Source organism: Stylophora pistillata, chromosome 3, assembly GCF_964205215.1.
Source record: "Stylophora pistillata chromosome 3, jaStyPist1.2, whole genome shotgun sequence".
NCBI classification, from domain to species: Eukaryota; Metazoa; Cnidaria; class Anthozoa; order Scleractinia; family Pocilloporidae; genus Stylophora; species Stylophora pistillata.
The window spans coordinates 33,269,400-33,288,280 of NC_142521.1; the positions used below are offsets into that span (position 1 = coordinate 33,269,400).

The following is an 18,881-nucleotide window of genomic DNA, read 5'->3' on the forward strand; positions in this document are numbered from 1 at the left end:
CTTCAGGAAAATCGTGCAACATTAATTGGAGGAGTTATGCATGTAGAAACTATCCTGAGCATAATTGAGGACCTGTCCGCACTGATGATATTATTACCAATAGAGATTGACTGCTGTCAGTCAAATAATTTTCTATTACAACTTGTGATGAAACAAATTTCGTTTGGTGATAAAGTAATAAAGCATATATTTAACATTCTGACAGAACTCTCTGCTCAAATGATTCCACTCGGATAAAAATCTATAAAAGTGCAGAAAGAAAATGGAAACAATTATAAAAGCCTTTGTCTTGACTTTAACAACATGCTATTTTAACTTCTAAGGTGTAACAATGGCTCGATATTGCCATCAAAGCAAAGGAAATTAAATTTAGGAAGAGAAGAAAGAAAGAAAGAAAAAAAGAAAGGGATGAAGAAAGAAAGAGTAGGCAGTATTAAAGTAATGCTGCAGTTCCAAGTCTCTCTCCTCTTTTCCTCGCGCGCTTTTTTTTTTTTTTTTTATATATTTTCCTTCCTTCTGATCAATATACTGCATCGTTATTTACTGGATAAACGCCCCGACAGGATCTACTCTTCAGTCCTAGTCGCCATTAAAAACATGCTTTGTTGTTAAAGGTGCTTCTTTTTATCGATGATATTGAAAGCTATGTTCCGATATAATTCATTTCATACTACATGAGGGATGTTTTTCAAGATTGCCTCGATCTGAAACAGCGGTATAAAGTTATGCGTGTGTGCTTTCAATTGTCATGACTATGTGAATTATCAAAGTCAATATTAGTCGACCGTGGTCGTTTTCAAATCTCATTACTCACACAAGAAACCTGGAAACATAAAGGTTTGTAACATCCCATACACTTGATCGGCTAAAACGAAGTCAGCTAATTTTTTGACTGTATTTGAAATAGAGCAGGCTGGTATCGTTATCAGAGAACTTCGACCAATGTTGAATTAATCACATTGTCGATACGGTTAAGGACGTCTATTCGAAGCACATTGATTCTTTTTAGGCAACTCTTTCGACAGGGAAAGTGATTACCAAACACGTTTTGTAATTCATATATAACTGACATATTTTTTTATTGAAATATGGATTGTTTATACAATAGCATGCTTTCAGCAAGTCAAATCATTACACTTGGATGAAACTAGATTCATAAATGTAATCTTAAGCTATACATCAGACGTAAAAAGATGGGAAGAAGGAAATTTGTGGACCTATAGACAGAGTCACTTGATCTTTTTTTTTTTGTCACGGAAGAAATTAATTTTGGTCAGATGAGAGTAAAGGGAGAATGGAGTGACGAGGGTTGAGTAAAGTATAGACAGCTACTAGGAGAAGAAGGTTATTCTACCCATCCAAATGTAAATTTGCCCAACCATGCATTTCGTCATTAACTGACTCTGGCGTTTCCAATTCAAATTTTGACGGAAATACATCAGACAGAAATTTATAGTGGCTAGGGTTCTGAATCTCTACAATAGAATTACCGGAATTAAAACGAGATTGGCCTGGTGAGGGCCAAGTGGGGGATAACTGGTTTCCAGTAGGGATTCCTTCTTCGTCAATCAAAAGTGTTTACTTTTTGTCGTTTTAGGAAGCATGGGCTGTTGTGCAATTAGTTGTTTTTCATGGGCTGTCGCTTTATTAGAAGAACGAGTCAACCAACGATTTCATGATTCAAGCGTCATCATTGCCAAAGAAATATTCTGGGCCAATCTTCAATATCTTAGGTCCAATGGCTCTCAAATAAGAGGAAATGGAGCGCTTATTTTAACGGCGAATGTGCTTTGGTTTACTTACGTTGCTCCAGACATGCAGGTAGAAACGCGCGTTGAAAACATTCGAACCGTAAAAGTTGGCAGAGCTCGGAGACTGTCTCGCGCTTTGATAATCGATTTCGTCGACACAGCCACTGGGAAGGACGACCAAATGGTGTTTGCCATAAGGCATCCAAAAAGATGGGAAAAGTGGATCAACGAAACTGTTCAAACGTCAGCAAATTCTATGCCGCCTCCATATTGGTCGGTGTTCGAACCCCTTCAAGCGTGAGTATGTAACATCTCGCTCAGCAGTTAGACAATATAGCTGATCAGTGTACATGAGGGGCCAAAATTCTTGAACAGCTGATTCGAAGGTTTATTTTGTATGCTGCTGCTTTGACAAGTTCGACGACTTTTCTACAAAATTACCAAAAAAACTTGAATCTCACTGAAATGGTTGACTGTAAGTGTGCGCGGTGTTTCCTTAGAAGTTGTCTTACTTACTGTTCTTCCTTGGAAGATGTCGATCATTTATCGAGCTGAAGGTTAGGTGCACGTGGTTGAAGTCGCCGACTGGAACAGAGATAACAGCACAAGAAATAGACATAACCGGGATAACTTGAAAGCATCCATCATAACGACAAATTTGCGAAATTAGAACTCTTGTTTTGAACCTTAATTTGATAAAAAAAAGAAAATCCTCTTACAGATAGAACTCTTGAAGATTATAGTCAAATGAGCATCTCGAGTATATCATGAAAAAACAACATTAACATATAGCCAAGTGCATTTCTAGATCTTTCATCAAGCGTAGGAAAAAACCTATCAAACCTATCAACCTATCAGAGTAAGATTAATGACGAAATGCATGACTGGACAGGTCCATAGTCACATTTGGATCGATGAAAGAACCAGTTTTTATGTGGTACCTGTCTATACTTAACATACATATCATCACTGCATTTATACTCATTGACTTTAAAAAACGGTGATACCCTCTGTTGGTCTACAAATGTCTTTGTGCCTCACCATAACCATCTGATGCATGGGTCAAAATTATACATATTCATAGATTTAATTTCTTTCAAGTCTTATTCGGTTTCCTTTATATAATTAACGTTCACTAGTGTTATTTTCTATAAAATTTTATCAAAATATTTGTAAACCGTTGTCGGCATTGTTTCTACAATATATTAGCTCCATGCCATTCTTTTGTTTTACTTATTTGATGTAATGTTTGTGGAAACCTCATGATTGCTTTAAGCTAAAAGCCTATTGGTTCAAAGCTATTAGTTGAACTTAATCCCAACCACCATTCACCCATAAAGGAAAACTTGTATGGTAGATGCTGTAAACAAGATCCATCGAGAATCCGGCTTATCTAGCTTGTTTTGGCAGTTGGTATGTCTTACAGACGTTAACCAATGTTTGCAGTTTGTTCTTCATCATTGTGTCCGTTTGCTGTTCTTTTTGGGTCTTTTTCTTTCTTACTTGGTCTTCGTCTGTCTTACTTAAAGCAATTCTTGCCCCAAAAAATTGCAAGTGTTTTTTTCTTGGCCTTAGACCAGGTCAACTTATTTTCTTGCATCGATTGCAAGACCGAGGAGCTTTAGGATAAAGGTAGTTACGTTCAGCATATACTGACCCGATACTGGTATTAATGGTTACATATGCAGGAAAAAGTTTTCTTTCATCGATGAAAATCAGCAAAGGGTGACTTTTATCGAGTCATGTTGCTTTATAATTAGTCAAAGAAAAAATAAAGCAAACTGCTCTTCATCCCGTCTCTCGAGGGCAGTAATTCACTTTACCGGAAGACTATTAGATGGCCTTATAAATGACGACGACGATGACGATAATGGTGATGATAACAAATAATATGCATACCTAATGTAAGCAAAATGAAAGTGAAGCACTGACAACACAGTTTCAGGCCTAATCCAATCCCTTAAGGAAGCCGAGCAAGCCCCACAGCATATTGCTTACTTGTCCTGTCCTTGTACAGGTTTTAAAAAGCCACTGTTAACTATCTATCCCTCCCCGCCCCTTGTTCACCACCAAATTGATAAGGATACGAAAAAAAGAAAAGGAAACCTGTATGGTTGTTCCTGCATTATTCCACCTGGTTTAAATAGCTTTTGGAGTTACATGAAATCATGAAGGAAACCTAGCTATTCTTGAAAGGAGTGCTTTGCCAGAAAATATAGGACCTCTAGTCAAACTAATTGATCTTGACTAAAGAATGCCATTCTATGTCTAAATGTCTAAAGCTGATTCTTCTTTTACAATCACTTCACCCCTACATAAAAACATACTAAAGTGTGTACGCACGCTCGTAGGAACGCAGGTACGTAAGCACTGACACACGTACGCACGCACACACGCACGCATGTACGCATGCGCGTATATCGGCCGGCTCCTTTCCAGTGCACCCTACCTCCCCTAGCCTTTCCTCAAGCTGATTAATGCACTGAAACAGCTCTTGGTTTTTGTTCTCTTAACTGGGCTATCGCCTCATCTTTTCCCTTCACGTGCTCGTCTTCATTAATTTCTTTTACTGGTTCTTTCTTTTTTAAAAGAAAGCTTAAAAGTTCTCAAGTCTTCAATTTATCTCTTCTATTCCTAGATCTCTTGTCTTGAACCTATTAGTTCTTCCTCAACACCTTTGAGTGATACAAGTTCATGCCGAAAGATGCTAACTTTAAGGGTTTTCTGATCAAGCTGACGTCTCTCTCCATTATTCTTCGAATTTCTGTACTTGGTTCTTGCAGATCCTGCCTGTTCTGCTGAGTTGTTATTTATTCGTTGCCCTGAATCTTGGCTAATTCGGGCACAGTGACCAGGGAACGCTAAATTTCAGAATCGCTCTTGTCAACTTTTCCCTGCCATTCTTTTAGAAGATAATACGGTATTTCAACTGAAAGGGCAATCTGAGATTCGTCAACATCTTCCCGGCTGCGATAATTTTTTTCTGGGCTGCTAATTCAAAGATTGGCTGCAACTTTTTGCCTCTCACGATCGCTTAATAAACAAGACGTGGTTTGAACTTTAAAATCGAGTAGAGAAATGCATTGCAGATGCTATAACAATGTTCTAATATTTAAATTTAAATTGCCAGGCGGAAATGTCACAACTACCTACGCACGCACGCTTATACTCCCTTCCTCATAGTTCCTCATAGTTCACTGTTTACAACACTGGAAAATATACTGCTGATTTTATGACCAGCGTATTCGCGTATACACTATGATAAATCCCATATGAAGTACCTACCATAAAAATGCCCGGCTACATTTCCAAAATGGTTACAAAAGCCACGAAGTAAATAGGCTGATACGGCGAGTTATTTCTATATTTTTCGCCTTTTTGTGACTCATGTGTGCTGAACAGCGCAATAGATGAATAAGCGAATGATCGCTCTTCAAATTCGTAAATTTTTCCGAACTTTTAAGTCGACTACAGGAACTTTTTGGCGGTTCTTACAGCTTTGTTTTCAGACGGTGCTCCTGAGAGTAGTAGATTTTGATACCAGTTTGATTTTGATATCCAGAATTGAGCTTTTCCCAAGTAATATTTGACGAAATTTGATACTTTGTGAGACGATTTGAGTCTTAGGTTAAATTTTGAATCAAAATTTGTCAACACTGAACTTTTAAAAATCACCCACAGAACGATATTTTATTATTGTAAAGATGTTCTCCTTCTTTTAGGAGCAGTGGAAGATTTTTACCCCCGCTTATGGGTCAGTGATCCTGATATTTATTTTCATCCCATATATTTCTTTGTCATTGTTTCCTCGCAATGTTTGAAGGCCTGGGGAAGTGAAATATGATCAATAATAATCTCTCGGATTTCTAGTAGTGAGGGTCAGCTTGGAAAACTCTTTACGGTGGTAAGTTTACATTATAACCGCCTCCTGGTTAGCTCAATTGGGAGAGCGCCAGACTGCTGTGCGGGAGGTCGAGAGTTCAATACCGGCCGGACCAACACTCAGGGTCTTAAAATTAATTGAGAAGAATATGCTTCCTTTCTTTAACATCAAGAAATGGTTAGATATTCTAGTCTTCTCGGATAGGGACGAATAAATGGAGGTCCCGTCTCCTGCAGGGTTGGGGTAGGAGACGTTAATTTCCCACGCACGAGATTACTGTGTGATGGATGTCCTCCCTGGGGTGGGTTGGGTGGGTAGGTGAAATCGCTACGGACTAAACTCGTATGTTGTTTGGAGAAATAGAGACCTTTATTAACTCAGTTGATAAAACTCCAATTATCTTCCTGAAGATAGCATATGACGTTATCTTCAGCGCAACGTCCATAATATATCAATGAGGAAATTTTTGTTAAGTAGTACTTTCATTAAGCTATTTGTGCTGAGTAATTTGCCGTGACGTACTCACAGTGACGAGGTATCTACTTCGCCTGTTAAAGGCTTTCAGTCGGTAAACAGCGGAACTTAAAAGAGTTAAGCAATAGAACATATTTTTCCGAGGTCAAATGATAAAATGATAAAGTGATAAAGCCCCTTATAAGCTTTCCAAGTGTTCTCCCCGCATCCTAAGTGGCTTTAGGACGTTATAGAGCCCGGAAAAATTCGCTCTATTGCTTATATGACAGAGCTAGTAACATGTGGGCTCTATAACCTGATAAAGCATCCGCTTGCAATATTGGAAACTGCATTAATCAATCAGACTACGTGTACCATGTTATTTATGTGACAATTCCGGTAGAGCGAGGAGAAAAGAGAGGGCTTGTTGGGAAACCCAAGACTAGATACTAGTACAAAAATCTCAACATCGAAACATAGAGCCAGGATATAAACAGTAAGTGATAACTGAGCGCATTTTTTTCAGCGATGTCGGACTGGAATGCAGTTTGAATGGCTTTAGGATTGAAGTTACTGAATACTCTAAGAACGATCTAAGAAAACTCTTTCTAGCACATTCGATTCTTTCGTTTGATTAGTAACAACTCCAGTTACATGTTTTCGACAAAGATTAGCGAGACAAGCGAATAAAAGGTGTGATAATACGTCTGACGATTTCAAGGCATCCAAGGATGTAGATCGACTATCATCTACCCGCTTACTAACAGTGCTATGCTGCCTAAACCGGCCTACGGTTCTTCTCGTCGCCGGATTGCCAATATATTTTAGGCCTTCCGCAGAGGCAATCAAACTAATTTGATCTATGGCGATACTTTCTTGCACCCAAGGATTTTAGAAGCTACAGGAACTGTAAACTATTGAACTGACGAAGAAGAAGCTGAAAATGCTGGTGGTAGTCCTGAGTACTTTAACTTGTTTGAAACCCTTTCTTGATCGTAGAAGTCATGGGCTGTTGTTCAAGTTGTTGTTGCGTTGTTTATTTGGAGGAACGAGTTGACGCACGCTTTCAGGATCCAAGCGCTATCATAGCCAAAGAAATTCTGTTGGTTAACCTTCAATATCTGAGGTCCAATGGCTGTTGTCAAATAAAAGGAAACGGAGCTCTTGTTTTGACGGCAGATTTACTTTGGTTTTCTTACCTTTGTCTAAATAGACCGATAGAGATAGATATTAAAACTATTCGTTCAGTTAAAGTTGGGTCGGGGCAAGTCATGCTTGATTTTGTCGACGTGACCACAGGAATCGAGGATCAAGTTGTATTTTTGATAAGAGATGCACAAGTATGGGGAAGAGTAATCATAGAAACCGTTCATAAGTCAGCAAATTCAACACAGCCTTCTAATAACACAGCTTATCCCTTAACTGAAATGTGAATTTGTAGTATTTCCGTCGAGTCCTATTGTTTTTGTAATGATCTTTCTTCAATAATACTTACTTAATTCTTATAATCAATAAAACTACTCTGATTTTGCAATGGGGTATTTTTAAAGTTCTTGTACATGTTACTCAAGGCAAACGGGTTTGTTGGCTACAGCTGCTATTTCAGGTACTACTACTTGTTATAAACAAACATCCATTTTCAAGAGCTGTCGCGTAAATTTCTGCAGGTTAGACTGAATAGATCTCTCATTGAGTTTGGACCTCAAAGTGCTCAGAGTAGAGTGTTTCGTTGAGAAAAGTATATAATTAGATATGAGTCATGATTGATTGACAATTAAATTCCCTTTTCATTAAGTTCATGATACACTTGGGATTAGTAACCTCTTAAGATCGCGCAACGTGTTAAGAGTTCATTTATAGAAGGAATCGTTCCGTGCTAAATTGTTCCCTCACTGACCGGCGTTTCATATGATTTTGCCAACCGAATGCCCAATTGAACTGCCGAGTGATTAGGAATAATCTGCTGGATACGTATGATGCACGATCCTCGCAGTAGAGAGCACTATTTATGCAATAGCGAAAATCAGACCTGAAAAAAATCAGGCCTGTACAGGATTCGAACCACTGACCTCTGCGATACTAGTGCAGCGCTCTACCAATTGAGCTAACAAGCCAACTGGCAGCAGGCCGTTAAGTTGATTCGTAACAAACCCGTGATTTCACATGCAAGTATTGCGATTTTTGTTCTCAGTTAAAGAGGTCATCTGAGTATAATATAGTATATTATCGATAGAAAAAAATCATAAAGAGGATGCGAGATACGTCAGGGGTGTTTTAGGGTAGCTGGTACGTACCGAAAAGTGAAAGGTCTAATCGTGCAAGTCTCCAGCCTAGTGTTAATGTTTTACGCGGATGTCGATTTGCAAGTACCGTTTACATCGCCTATTGCGCTGCACAAAAGGAACAAATTTGTGACATTTCCCAAAGCATTGAGAAATAGGACTCTTTTTGAAACGGTCGAAAAGAGAAGTTGCTTTTTGTTAAATGTAAGAGAAACCCCCAGCCAAAGAAAACGAAGGCAGAAGATTTTGATGAAGCGAAAAAGTCTGACCTTGCTCTTTGCTTTTCGAAATGATTTTTTTGGACTTCCTTTAACCCATTCATTTTCCCCGGTGAGGTTGCGAGATCGATGACCTTTCCTGCGAATTTCTATGAACCTCTTTGTCACGAGACCCGCCAAGGTGTTCATGCTGCTTTTCATTGGTTGGCAGCATGATCGCATGGACATGCACTTTTAATACGAGGTACGAAAGCTGTGAACTTGTTTGGAGGACAAAAACTCGAGATTTGTCAGTGCGCGAGTTACGTCTATGTAAAGGAATAAATAGGGTTTGTAGTTTTGTCAGATTTTGATAAAACTTGTCTAGAATAATCGCCAGATAATAATACACAAAAGAGTGCGAGGCTTTTACGAAATTCGAAATATTTTCCATTTAAGCATGGAGCATTTTGATATAAACCCACCCTTATGAATGCAGAGCCAGATTGGTTTACAATTTCAATGGACGCTAAACCTAGCGGCAGCTAATAAGTAATTCCCTTTATTATGTAGATACTGATCAAATACCACGATTTTTCCTTTTACTAAAAAATCATATCCTCATCGCGCGCTTTGAAGATACTAATCTTATCTTTCACGTGTGAGGATATTGGTGTCGCCATGGTTACCAATCTGCTGTTAAGAATATTTCTCTTCTTTATTAGAATTTTGACTTTTTGGAACAGAAAAAATAACTATTATTGTCTTTATTTCTCCTTTAGAACTTTATATCCGAGTTTCATAACATATTTGTGACAGGCATTTTGTGATAGGTGACCACCTTAATTGCACAACTTTGCTGTTTCGAAAATGAATAAAAAAAGTTGTATTTTATGTGGAAATTTCATCAGTATCTATAAAATAAACACCGCCGCCGCGACAGATCCTTACAGCACTCGAAGATAAAATTCGTATCCCCGCGTGGCCATGTAATATCCTCTATTTCTTTCACTATCAACGCAGTTCCTTATCAAGGCCCCTGTGTTATTCTAAAACATGTGATTTTTGGCAATCTGTTTGCCTTGGGTAATTTTCGGATGTTCTTTTTCTTTTTTAAATAAACGCTATTAAATACTTCTACAACAATCACAAATAGCCTACTTCTCTTTAGCGCTTTTTCACACGACTCCGGGTTACTTGTTAACGAAGGTTAACTCTTTTGTTGTCAAATGTTTGCATGGTCAGCTCCGCTAGCCAGTTAGCCTTGTCAGTTATTCACCGCGGGTTTAAATTAATATAAAAAAGCCTTAAAAATTCATTAAAAACAGGTCTCATTGCAAAAGTAATCATCTCGACCGCTGCCGCAAACAGTAACAATACTTCCGTAAAAGTGGAACTCTGTCCATGATACAGTGCGGTTGATCTCCATAGGCATTGATACGACTGATGTCTCCTATTAATGAAGGCTCGCCGCCCTTCATTTTAACCGTCGCTTCGTAAAATGCATCATTTGGCGACGTTGCCAACTGTAAGTGATACATGGTGTTCTTCGCTAAGGTATTAACTGATTTGTCACCGTACGACAATCCACAAGAATCACATTTCTCATCGCGATGTGTCTTTTTAAAGAACTGCAATTTTCCGCTTGGCATGTCCCGATAAGCGTGCGTTATCTCCTTTAAAACAAGCTCGTGGCACAGCTTTCTCAATCCCGAGTGCTTCTGAAACATCAAACTGTTTATATGACTAATTATAAGTTCAGCAGATTTCTCTATCAAAGGGTCATCGGTTGAAATTTCTTCAAAGTTCAGACAAGGGCACCAATGTTCTTCAACACCTGCATTTTCGCATGTGCGGTTCTCTTTGTCGATCCTGTTAAACAGGCTTTGGCCAGTTGTTATCCCGCTCGGATAACTTGGATACGAAAGGATGTGACGCAGGGTGGCGTACACGTCAAAGGGAGTGGTGAGTACTTTGGAATTATGGATCAAATTGTTGTATAAATCTGGGTACTTCTCTTTGAACCACTTAGGAAATGTTAGAGACAGAAATGGAAGTCTTTCCTCTAGCTTTCCTTGGATTGTCTTTCTTTGGGCAGCGAATCTAGCTCCATGATCACCAAATATAATTAAAAGAGTATTCGTTGAAAAGGATTCTTCGTCAAACTTTTTTATAAAGCTCTTCAAGTCTTCGTCAGCATAACCTAAGGCACTTTGATCGTCATGGCATAAGTCCATTGCTAGAAGAGAAAACTTCCGCTTATCTTTGTACTCACGATAAAAACTTAAAAGATATTCCAGTGAAATGTTATGGACAGCTTGGCTACCTTGACAATACTTATCACGTACTTTCATGGCCTCCAACCAAAATGGTCTGCCATAATGATCTGAAGGTGGCTCTTTAAACCCGAGAAGACGGTAGGTAAACATGCCAAACTTTGCTGCGTCCTCTGTGAATAAAGTCGCGTATCCCTTTTCTTTGAAATCTTTAAAAATCCACCTCCATTTGTCAACTGACTCGGCATTAGGCTCACTCTTTCTTGCTTCAGGTTGCTCCTTTTCAGGTATTCCAGTGAGTATAGCCGATAACTGGGCTGTTGTTCCATCCCCAACAATTGTCTCTCCTACAAATGAATTATAGTGAGACCGTTAGTTATTGTAGCGAGCTCGAGTTCAATGTTCTGTCGAATACCAACATTAGCTAACATAAATACTAAAATGAGGACGTCACTCAACCTTGTAGAAAAACAGTGGTCGGTTGCTCGTTCAAATACTCCAAAGTGTGAGGCATCTTCCTTCTGAACTGAGCATTGGAAACGGAGTCCAACATAATCAGAGCGACATCGAGTGGAATACCACCAGGCTTTAGAGGTCTTGTTAACACCTCCTCTTTAGGAGACACTTGCATGAGCATGTCCGTTTGAGTTCTTCCCCATGTCCTGCCCACATCCACTCGCACAAAGTCAGTTTTCACTGTTGCTTTTCCGACAAATGTCCCTTAGAGTAAACGGAAAACATTACAAACATTTACGGTATTGCAAGAATAGAAACATTATACATAAACAATAGCGTTCGACTGGCGCGAAAATTTACACGAGCACTGATCTGTTTGTCTACATTGCCCGTTCCGACATGCGAACATTTTGCCGAGTGAAGCTCGAGGAAACTGAACTGCGAGCAACGATAATAAGTTTCCTTCGATTGTTTGTAAACTTATAATGCAGTCCGGCCAAAGTCCCCCGAAAAGTGTTGTGATGCGCATTTCATCATATCCACACGTTAATTTGCGCAATATAAATATTAAATTGTTACTATTATTATTATTAATATTCTCCAACGCATGGGGAAAATGTTAACGAACAACTTGCTATTTGTTGCGAGGGATGTTCACTTTTCGGTGTTCTCTTATACGACTTTATGGACAAATTATCAAGTCCCCTCTTTTGTAATAACCAAACAAAGAAGAGTTTTCCGTATTGGACCTAAGGTTTGACAATTGGGGGATATCACTCGGGGTATATTCGGTCACGTAATGGATTAGGACCAAACGCGCGCATAAAAAAATATTTGATGTATTATAAAGGTGTTATTAACCAAGCGTGAGGTCAAGATGGCATATTGGCCGAGTTGGTTTTTCGCATTTTTATGAACCGAGACGAAGTTGAGGTCCATAAAAATGCCTCGTGTCTGTTCAGTAGTAGATAGCAGAGGACGTTAAAATATGGTAGGAACAAAAAATATGGAACACGAGGTGCAGCCGACTGAGTCCCTGATAATCTTGCTTAATTTTGACGTCTTCGATGACCTTATTTTCACGTTTGTGGCAAAGTTGTTTTTATCTTGATTATGTACCCTAGTAAAATGAAGTGTTTCTTTATGTCGTTTTTGTTATTGTTGTTGCAAACAAGATAAGTATAAGTGTGACATCATAGAGATATTCCAAGACCAGACATCCGTTACTTGACAGACTTGAGAACAACGGCGAAACATGAAAGACATTTCGTCACACGGTACAATTGATAGACACGCTACGGGTCACATGACAGACAACACAACGGGGAGGGTTACAATGTTGCATGGAATGCGCTTGCAAAACATGCCGGGTAATTGCCGTAAGCGCTACTTACTGGAATTACTTGAAAATGGGAGCCATGACTTGAACCTCGACCACTGAAATAAACAAAATATGCAGGGGGAGGAAAGTTAGCCTATTGACTCATTAGCGGGCTGGAGGACAATTACGTCTTAAATTATCATGGTGGGTTTACCTGTAACGAACTCAATCGGATAGCAAATTCAATTTTGTCACACATAGCACTTTGAAGAACAGGATATCAACAATGCATAATGATGAAAAGTGTTTTCAGATGTGCTTTGGTACTTAAAGTTCTTTCCTCCCTTACGGCAAACATCGTGAGGCGGACAAAACTCACAAATTCCCTAGGGCGAACAAAACCCACTTACTCCCAGGGGCGAACAAAACTCACCAATTCCCAGGGGCTAACAAAACTCGCCAATTCCCTGGGGCGAACAAAACCCGCATGTTCTTGCACCTTGAAACTGCGGTAAGTTTTACTGCCAATATTCATAAAAATTTTGCAGTCATAGTTTCAATTTTTAGAAGGGAGGAATTAGAAACAACAAAACATTTTCAAGAACCATTGATCGAAAATATCGAGAATCCGCCTACACTTGCAAAAATTCGCAATAAATTTGATTCTTCCTAATGGACTCTTCGGATGAACCTTTTTCAAAACTCTTATAAAAAAAAATTCATCGTAGTTTACTTTCTCCGAAAAATGGAAAAGTTCCATATACGCCAAGAAAGTCGCTTTTATACGGCTGTGACTAAATGTGGAATGGGGATGTAGGACGTTAGCTTTGGAGACGTGGGGCTCAGGGACGTGGGGCTCGGGGACGGCGGAACTCGAGGACGTGGGATGCGAGGAAATCGGGACTCTGTGACGCGCGGGGACTAGCTCAGGGACGTGCGCTGAATCTGTAAAGTATAATTTTCGGTAGCGTCGAGAAAGGTATATTACAACCGCAACAGGTAGACTTTTTTTCCGGAGACGTTCGTAATGTTAGCGACATTACAAAAGTGTTGGTTTTTTTGGTCACGTGACTAATAAACGATGTTAACACAGAAGGCAAACGCACGTGATAACATTCCTTCGCATTTCTTCGCTTTTGCTGTCTGTTGTAGATTTTCCGCTTTTGTTTTGTAATACAACATCATCCAGCTAAAAGTGTTCTACACTTCTTTTCCGAAAAATCAATGCGAACTAATTACAACAGATGAAACTGAGACGTCTACCTTTGATGATCTGATCATAGTTAGTAGAGGGGGACTAACTATGATCTGATGCGAGTCGTAAGGAATAAATGAGAGTGTACAATTTATTCCTGATGAAGAACTGCGGATTCAGTACAAGGACGATGAGGACACTTTCGTCGCGAAGTAATGGCAACATACATCCGTTGTAGTTAGTTCGCATCACTCTAATTTATTAATTCTTCATCAGGAATAAATTGTAAACACTGGATGAAGAATTAAGGATTCAGCAGAACTCCGGCTGGAGTTCTACTGAATCCGCAATTCTTCATCAGGAATAAATTGTAAACACTGGATGAAGAATTAAGGATTCAGCAGAACTCCAGTCGGAGTTCTACTGAATCCGCAATTCTTCATCAGGAATAAATTGTAGACACTCTTAATTTATTCCTTACGATTCTCATCAGATCATCGAAGGCAGGCACCTCAGTTTCGTCCGTTGTCGCTGACGGCAACTGTTACGTACGTCTTCAGAAAAGCAGTCTACCTGTTTCAGTAGTATAATACCTTTCTCGAGATCGCGAGACCGCCGAAAACTATACTTTACAAATTCAGCGCAAAAATCAGCTGTTGTTTGTTTATCACGTCCCCGAGTCCCACGTCTAGTCACAGCCCTTTTCTTCATTCTTTATAGGAATGCTATCAGCGGATAAATTCTGCGGCTAAAGGTGAAGGAATTGTGCAGCGATCCAAAGTGAAACGGCTTGAGGAGAAATTCCAGAGCAGATGATGGAGAAATTATCTACAAAATGCGGGATTTTTAACGCGCTCAACTGCACAGAAGATGATAACATTCACACGAATGAAGTTGCCTGAACTAGCGGACGATAGGATGGCCTCGAGGTCTTGAGGCCGACAGCAAAGAATACGACGAATTAACACTCCTTCTTGAAGTTACCACAGTACAAAACGGCTCCATTCATATAAAAGTAATTGAGTAACTATAATTTTGCGTAAGACTAGTAATTTGTGTGTGTTAATGATCGCGCGGCTCTTAGCCGAATATACATTAGTTATACGGTATTCTCTCGTAAGAATTTTGCTTTTTAAAGAAATACTCGGCCGTAAGCCGAACCCCCAGTCTTGTCAACGTTTGGTCAGTTCTCAGTGTATCTTCGTGCAAAAATCGCTCAGCTTGTAGGTGGTTTGCACGTTACGTCATCGCCGCCATGTTGGTGGACGTAAACAATAGATATCTCGTATATAAGAACGATCCTTCGCAGTAAAGCACTATTTAAGCAATAGTGGAAATCAGACCTGAAAAAAATTCCAGGCCTGTACGGGATTCGAACCACTGACCTCTGCGATACTAGTGCAGCGCTCTACCAATTGAGCTAACAAGCCAACTGGGAGCAGGCCATCAAATTAATTCGATATAAACCCGTAGATGATAAATCGAACAACAACAAACATATGAAACATATGAGTGAACTGCGGTTATGAGACGTATATAAGAACGATCCTTCGCAGTAAAGCACTATTTAAGCAATAGTGGAATAGTGGTTCGAATCCCGTACAGGCCTGAAATTTTTTTCAGGTCTGATTTCCACTATTGCTTAAATAGTGCTTTACTGCGAAGGATCGTTCTTATATACGTCTCATAACCGCAGTTCACTCATATGTTTCATATGTTTGTTGTTGTTCGATTTATCATCTACGGGTTTATATCGAATTAATTTGATGGCCTGCTCCCAGTTGGCTTGTTAGCTCAATTGGTAGAGCGCTGCACTAGTATCGCAGAGGTCAGTGGTTCGAATCCCGTACAGGCCTGAAATTTTTTTTCAGGTCTGATTTCCACTATTGCTTAAATAGTGCTTTACTGCGAAGGATCGTTCTTATATACGTCTCATAACCGCAGTTCACTCATATGTTTCATATGTTTGTTGTTGTTCGATTTATCATCTATGGGTTTATATCGAATTAATTTGATGGCCTGCTCCCAGTTGGCTTGTTAGCTCAATTGGTAGAGCGCTGCACTAGTATCGCAGAGGTCAGTGGTTCGAATCCCGTACAGGCCTGAAATTTTTTTTCAGGTCTGATTTCCACTATTGCTTAAATAGTGCTTTACTGCGAAGGATCGTTCTTATATACGTCTCATAACCGCAGTTCACTCATATGTTTCATATGTTTGTTGTTGTTCGATTTATCATCTATGGGTTTATATCGAATTAATTTGATGGCCTGCTCCCAGTTGGCTTGTTAGCTCAATTGGTAGAGCGCTGCACTAGTATCGCAGAGGTCAGTGGTTCGAATCCCGTACAGGCCTGAAATTTTTTTTCAGGTCTGATTTCCACTATTGCTTAAATAGTGCTTTACTGCGAAGGATCGTTCTTATATACGTCTCATAACCGCAGTTCACTCATATGTTTCATATGTTTGTTGTTGTTCGATTTATCATCTATGGGTTTATATCGAATTAATTTGATGGCCTGCTCCCAGTTGGCTTGTTAGCTCAATTGGTAGAGCGCTGCACTAGTATCGCAGAGGTCAGTGGTTCGAATCCCGTACAGGCCTGAAATTTTTTTTCAGGTCTGATTTCCACTATTGCTTAAATAGTGCTTTACTGCGAAGGATCGTTCTTATATACGTCTCATAACCGCAGTTCACTCATATGTTTCATATGTTTGTTGTTGTTCGATTTATCATCTACGGGTTTATATCGAATTAATTTGATGGCCTGCTCCCAGTTGGCTTGTTAGCTCAATTGGTAGAGCGCTGCACTAGTATCGCAGAGGTCAGTGGTTCGAATCCCGTACAGGCCTGAAATTTTTTTCAGGTCTGATTTCCACTATTGCTTAAATAGTGCTTTACTGCGAAGGATCGTTCTTATATACGTCTCATAACCGCAGTTCACTCATATGTTTCATATGTTTGTTGTTAATAGATATCTCATTAGCTTCTTTTGTTCGTCCACCAGCATTTGTTCCTTTCACCATTGTTACCTGTTTCTCTAGAGATTGGTCGCTAACCACCTACAGGAAAATATGTATGGTACATTTCAAGCCGTGAATTTCTCAACCGATCGGCTCTCTCGTATCGTCCAGTACAGCCGGTGATTTGAAAGAATCCGTGCATTCTTTGCTCTTGACAACAATGGCCCTCTTTAAAATTCAACAAGAACTCGGTGCATCAATTGCCGCAACAACACCTAACAACATTCGCAACATAAATTAAAAGACTGATTAGAGTTTGTAAATTCCCGCTCGAAAGATCTAAGACGATGTGCTGATTACAAAATTTATGTTTTTGTTTATGTCCAACCACATCAAAACTTGCTTCAAAACTTTTGCTTCAAAACTTTGTAAGTCTTAAATAAAAGAAATAAGAGCGATATTGATGTAAGATTCGAGAACCCGGCTTGAGAAGACGACAGTATCCAGCTTAAACCTACGGTCACTAAAGTCGACAAAAATTCATGCAACGTACCACTTTCCGTATATTCGAGACCTTTCAAACGACCTGTTTACATTCTGTCCCTTTCCAATTTTTTTACGATACGCTAATGAATCGTTTGAATTTGGCCTTTCTATGTTGTGCTCCCTGTCCTCCATCCCTCAATCGCCACGTATTCCGGAATATAATTAAACTCCGAGTCATCGAAGAAGAAACTTTCGTCAGAACAACAGGAAATATCGGACATAATGACACGAAACTATCACCGGAATAGCCAGGGAAATTACAAAGCCCACTTGTTTGCATGATATGAATGAATGCTTACTACCGTGAAGTAACGGCGCCTAGTCCCCTCTTTGCTCGGCCAGACATTTTGTTTATATTTTGATGTAAAATAATAAAAAAAATAAGTGTCATAGGGGCTTTAAGATACCAGTAAAAAGTTAGGTCGCAGGCCAATAAAGTGGAAAACAAGAAGCTTCTCTTAGCTTCGTGATAGTGACCTTTTGCGTGAATTCTTTACCTGTCGAGAGAAATTTAGAATCTTTGGGAAACGAAACTCATTGTTTCTCTTGGGGTCAGTCATTAAATGTTTTACATCCACTCGGATTACTTTGTAAGCAACAAAGTCACTTAAGATAGAAGGCATTGAAATAAAACTAGCGAGTGATAATACAATAAATGTTTTTTTCTTAACCAAGCTTGTGCGGTGAAGATGGCTGGATATTAACCTCGCTCTATTTTCACATTTTCATGGACCTCGGCTTCCTGTAATCGAAATATGCATGAAGTATGTACTTACACCGTCACATGTAAGTAAATTTTCCCGCAGTGAATTAATTTGAACCATAAATAAATACACAAATAGATAAACGAATGAAACGATAAAGAAACAAATGGAGAACAGATACTTTCTCACCAGATTTGCCTTTCGTTGCTTCTGCTCTGGAAGCGCATCATTCTTCAAATCGATAGGTTCGGATAGTTCAGCGTGGAAATCATCTCCGCGTGGTCGTCCAATAATACGGTATCGCACAGAAGATATTCCTTCTCCTTTCACTTCGAGAACGTTTTTTTTAAAGTTCGAATATCTCTCTCCATTACACTGAAGCTTGCCAAGATCTTTCATAAATTCCATCAAGCTGGGGTGAAATGGATCCAAATTCGGCAGACGGCAAGCGGAACTTGAGTTTCCAATGTGTTTCACAAACTTTACTCTAGTCCTTGGAAACGTAGAAGTAGAACCAAAAAATGACGCATAGGCCTCGAAATACAGAACGAACCAAATACCACTGGAAACGATCAGCAATATAGAAGCGAAGCGACGCCGTCGCAATTGCACTCGACGGAGAAGCATTTTAATTAAATAGCACGCACTAGACATAATGTTCAGGGCTTGATTCTACTCTCTGTATTCTTGATAAAGGTACTTGTTTCAAAGAACACTGTGTGGTTACCAAGGCGTACACAGTATTCCTTATGCTCACTGCCAGAGGAAAAATAATTTGTCTTTCAGGGCGCTCACATGATGACACTTCCTTGCCGGTAGACTGAAGACACTGTACGCCTGTTACAAAATGCTTTTCCT

The 18,881-nt window shown here is 39.4% G+C and overlaps 2 protein-coding genes across 2 annotated transcripts; one reads left to right on the plus strand and one right to left on the minus strand.

Annotated features, from left to right (window-relative positions):
- Nucleotides 1-705: 705 nt before the first annotated feature.
- Nucleotides 706-7,621, plus strand: LOC111331597 (uncharacterized). Its single transcript, XM_088752985.1, has 3 exons — nucleotides 706-837; nucleotides 1,598-2,050; nucleotides 7,075-7,621. Exons 2-3 carry the CDS (start codon nucleotides 1,603-1,605, stop codon nucleotides 7,518-7,520), a joined length of 894 nt encoding a protein of 297 aa, XP_088609111.1. The 5' UTR covers nucleotides 706-837; nucleotides 1,598-1,602; the 3' UTR covers nucleotides 7,521-7,621.
- On the minus strand, nucleotides 7,034-18,852 carry LOC111331596 (uncharacterized). The gene is made up of 4 exons (XM_022936745.2): nucleotides 18,213-18,852; nucleotides 12,693-12,735; nucleotides 11,302-11,562; nucleotides 7,034-11,189 (listed from the first exon to the last, which is right to left on the minus strand). Exons 1-4 carry the CDS (start codon nucleotides 18,675-18,677, stop codon nucleotides 9,913-9,915), a joined length of 2,046 nt encoding a protein of 681 aa, XP_022792480.2. The 5' UTR covers nucleotides 18,678-18,852; the 3' UTR covers nucleotides 7,034-9,912.
- Between the last annotated feature and the right edge of the window lie 29 nt (nucleotides 18,853-18,881).

Bases quoted from the DNA above. Each gene is read 5' to 3' on its own strand.
- LOC111331596 (XM_022936745.2), bottom strand. From the start codon at position 18,677: ATGTCTAGTGCGTGCTATTTAATTAAAATGCTTCTCCGTCGAGTGCAA. The intron at 12,736-18,212 runs GTGAGAAAGTAT...TGTTTATTTCAG, and splicing joins AGCAACGAAAGGCAAATCTG to TGGTCGAGGTTCAAGTCATG. The intron at 11,563-12,692 runs GTAAGTAGCGCT...GTTTACTCTAAG, and splicing joins CCCATTTTCAAGTAATTCCA to GGACATTTGTCGGAAAAGCA.
- LOC111331597 (XM_088752985.1), top strand. From the start codon at position 1,603: ATGGGCTGTTGTGCAATTAGTTGTTTTTCATGGGCTGTCGCTTTATTA. The intron at 2,051-7,074 runs GAGTATGTAACA...TTTGAAACCCTT, and splicing joins GTTCGAACCCCTTCAAGCGT to TCTTGATCGTAGAAGTCATG.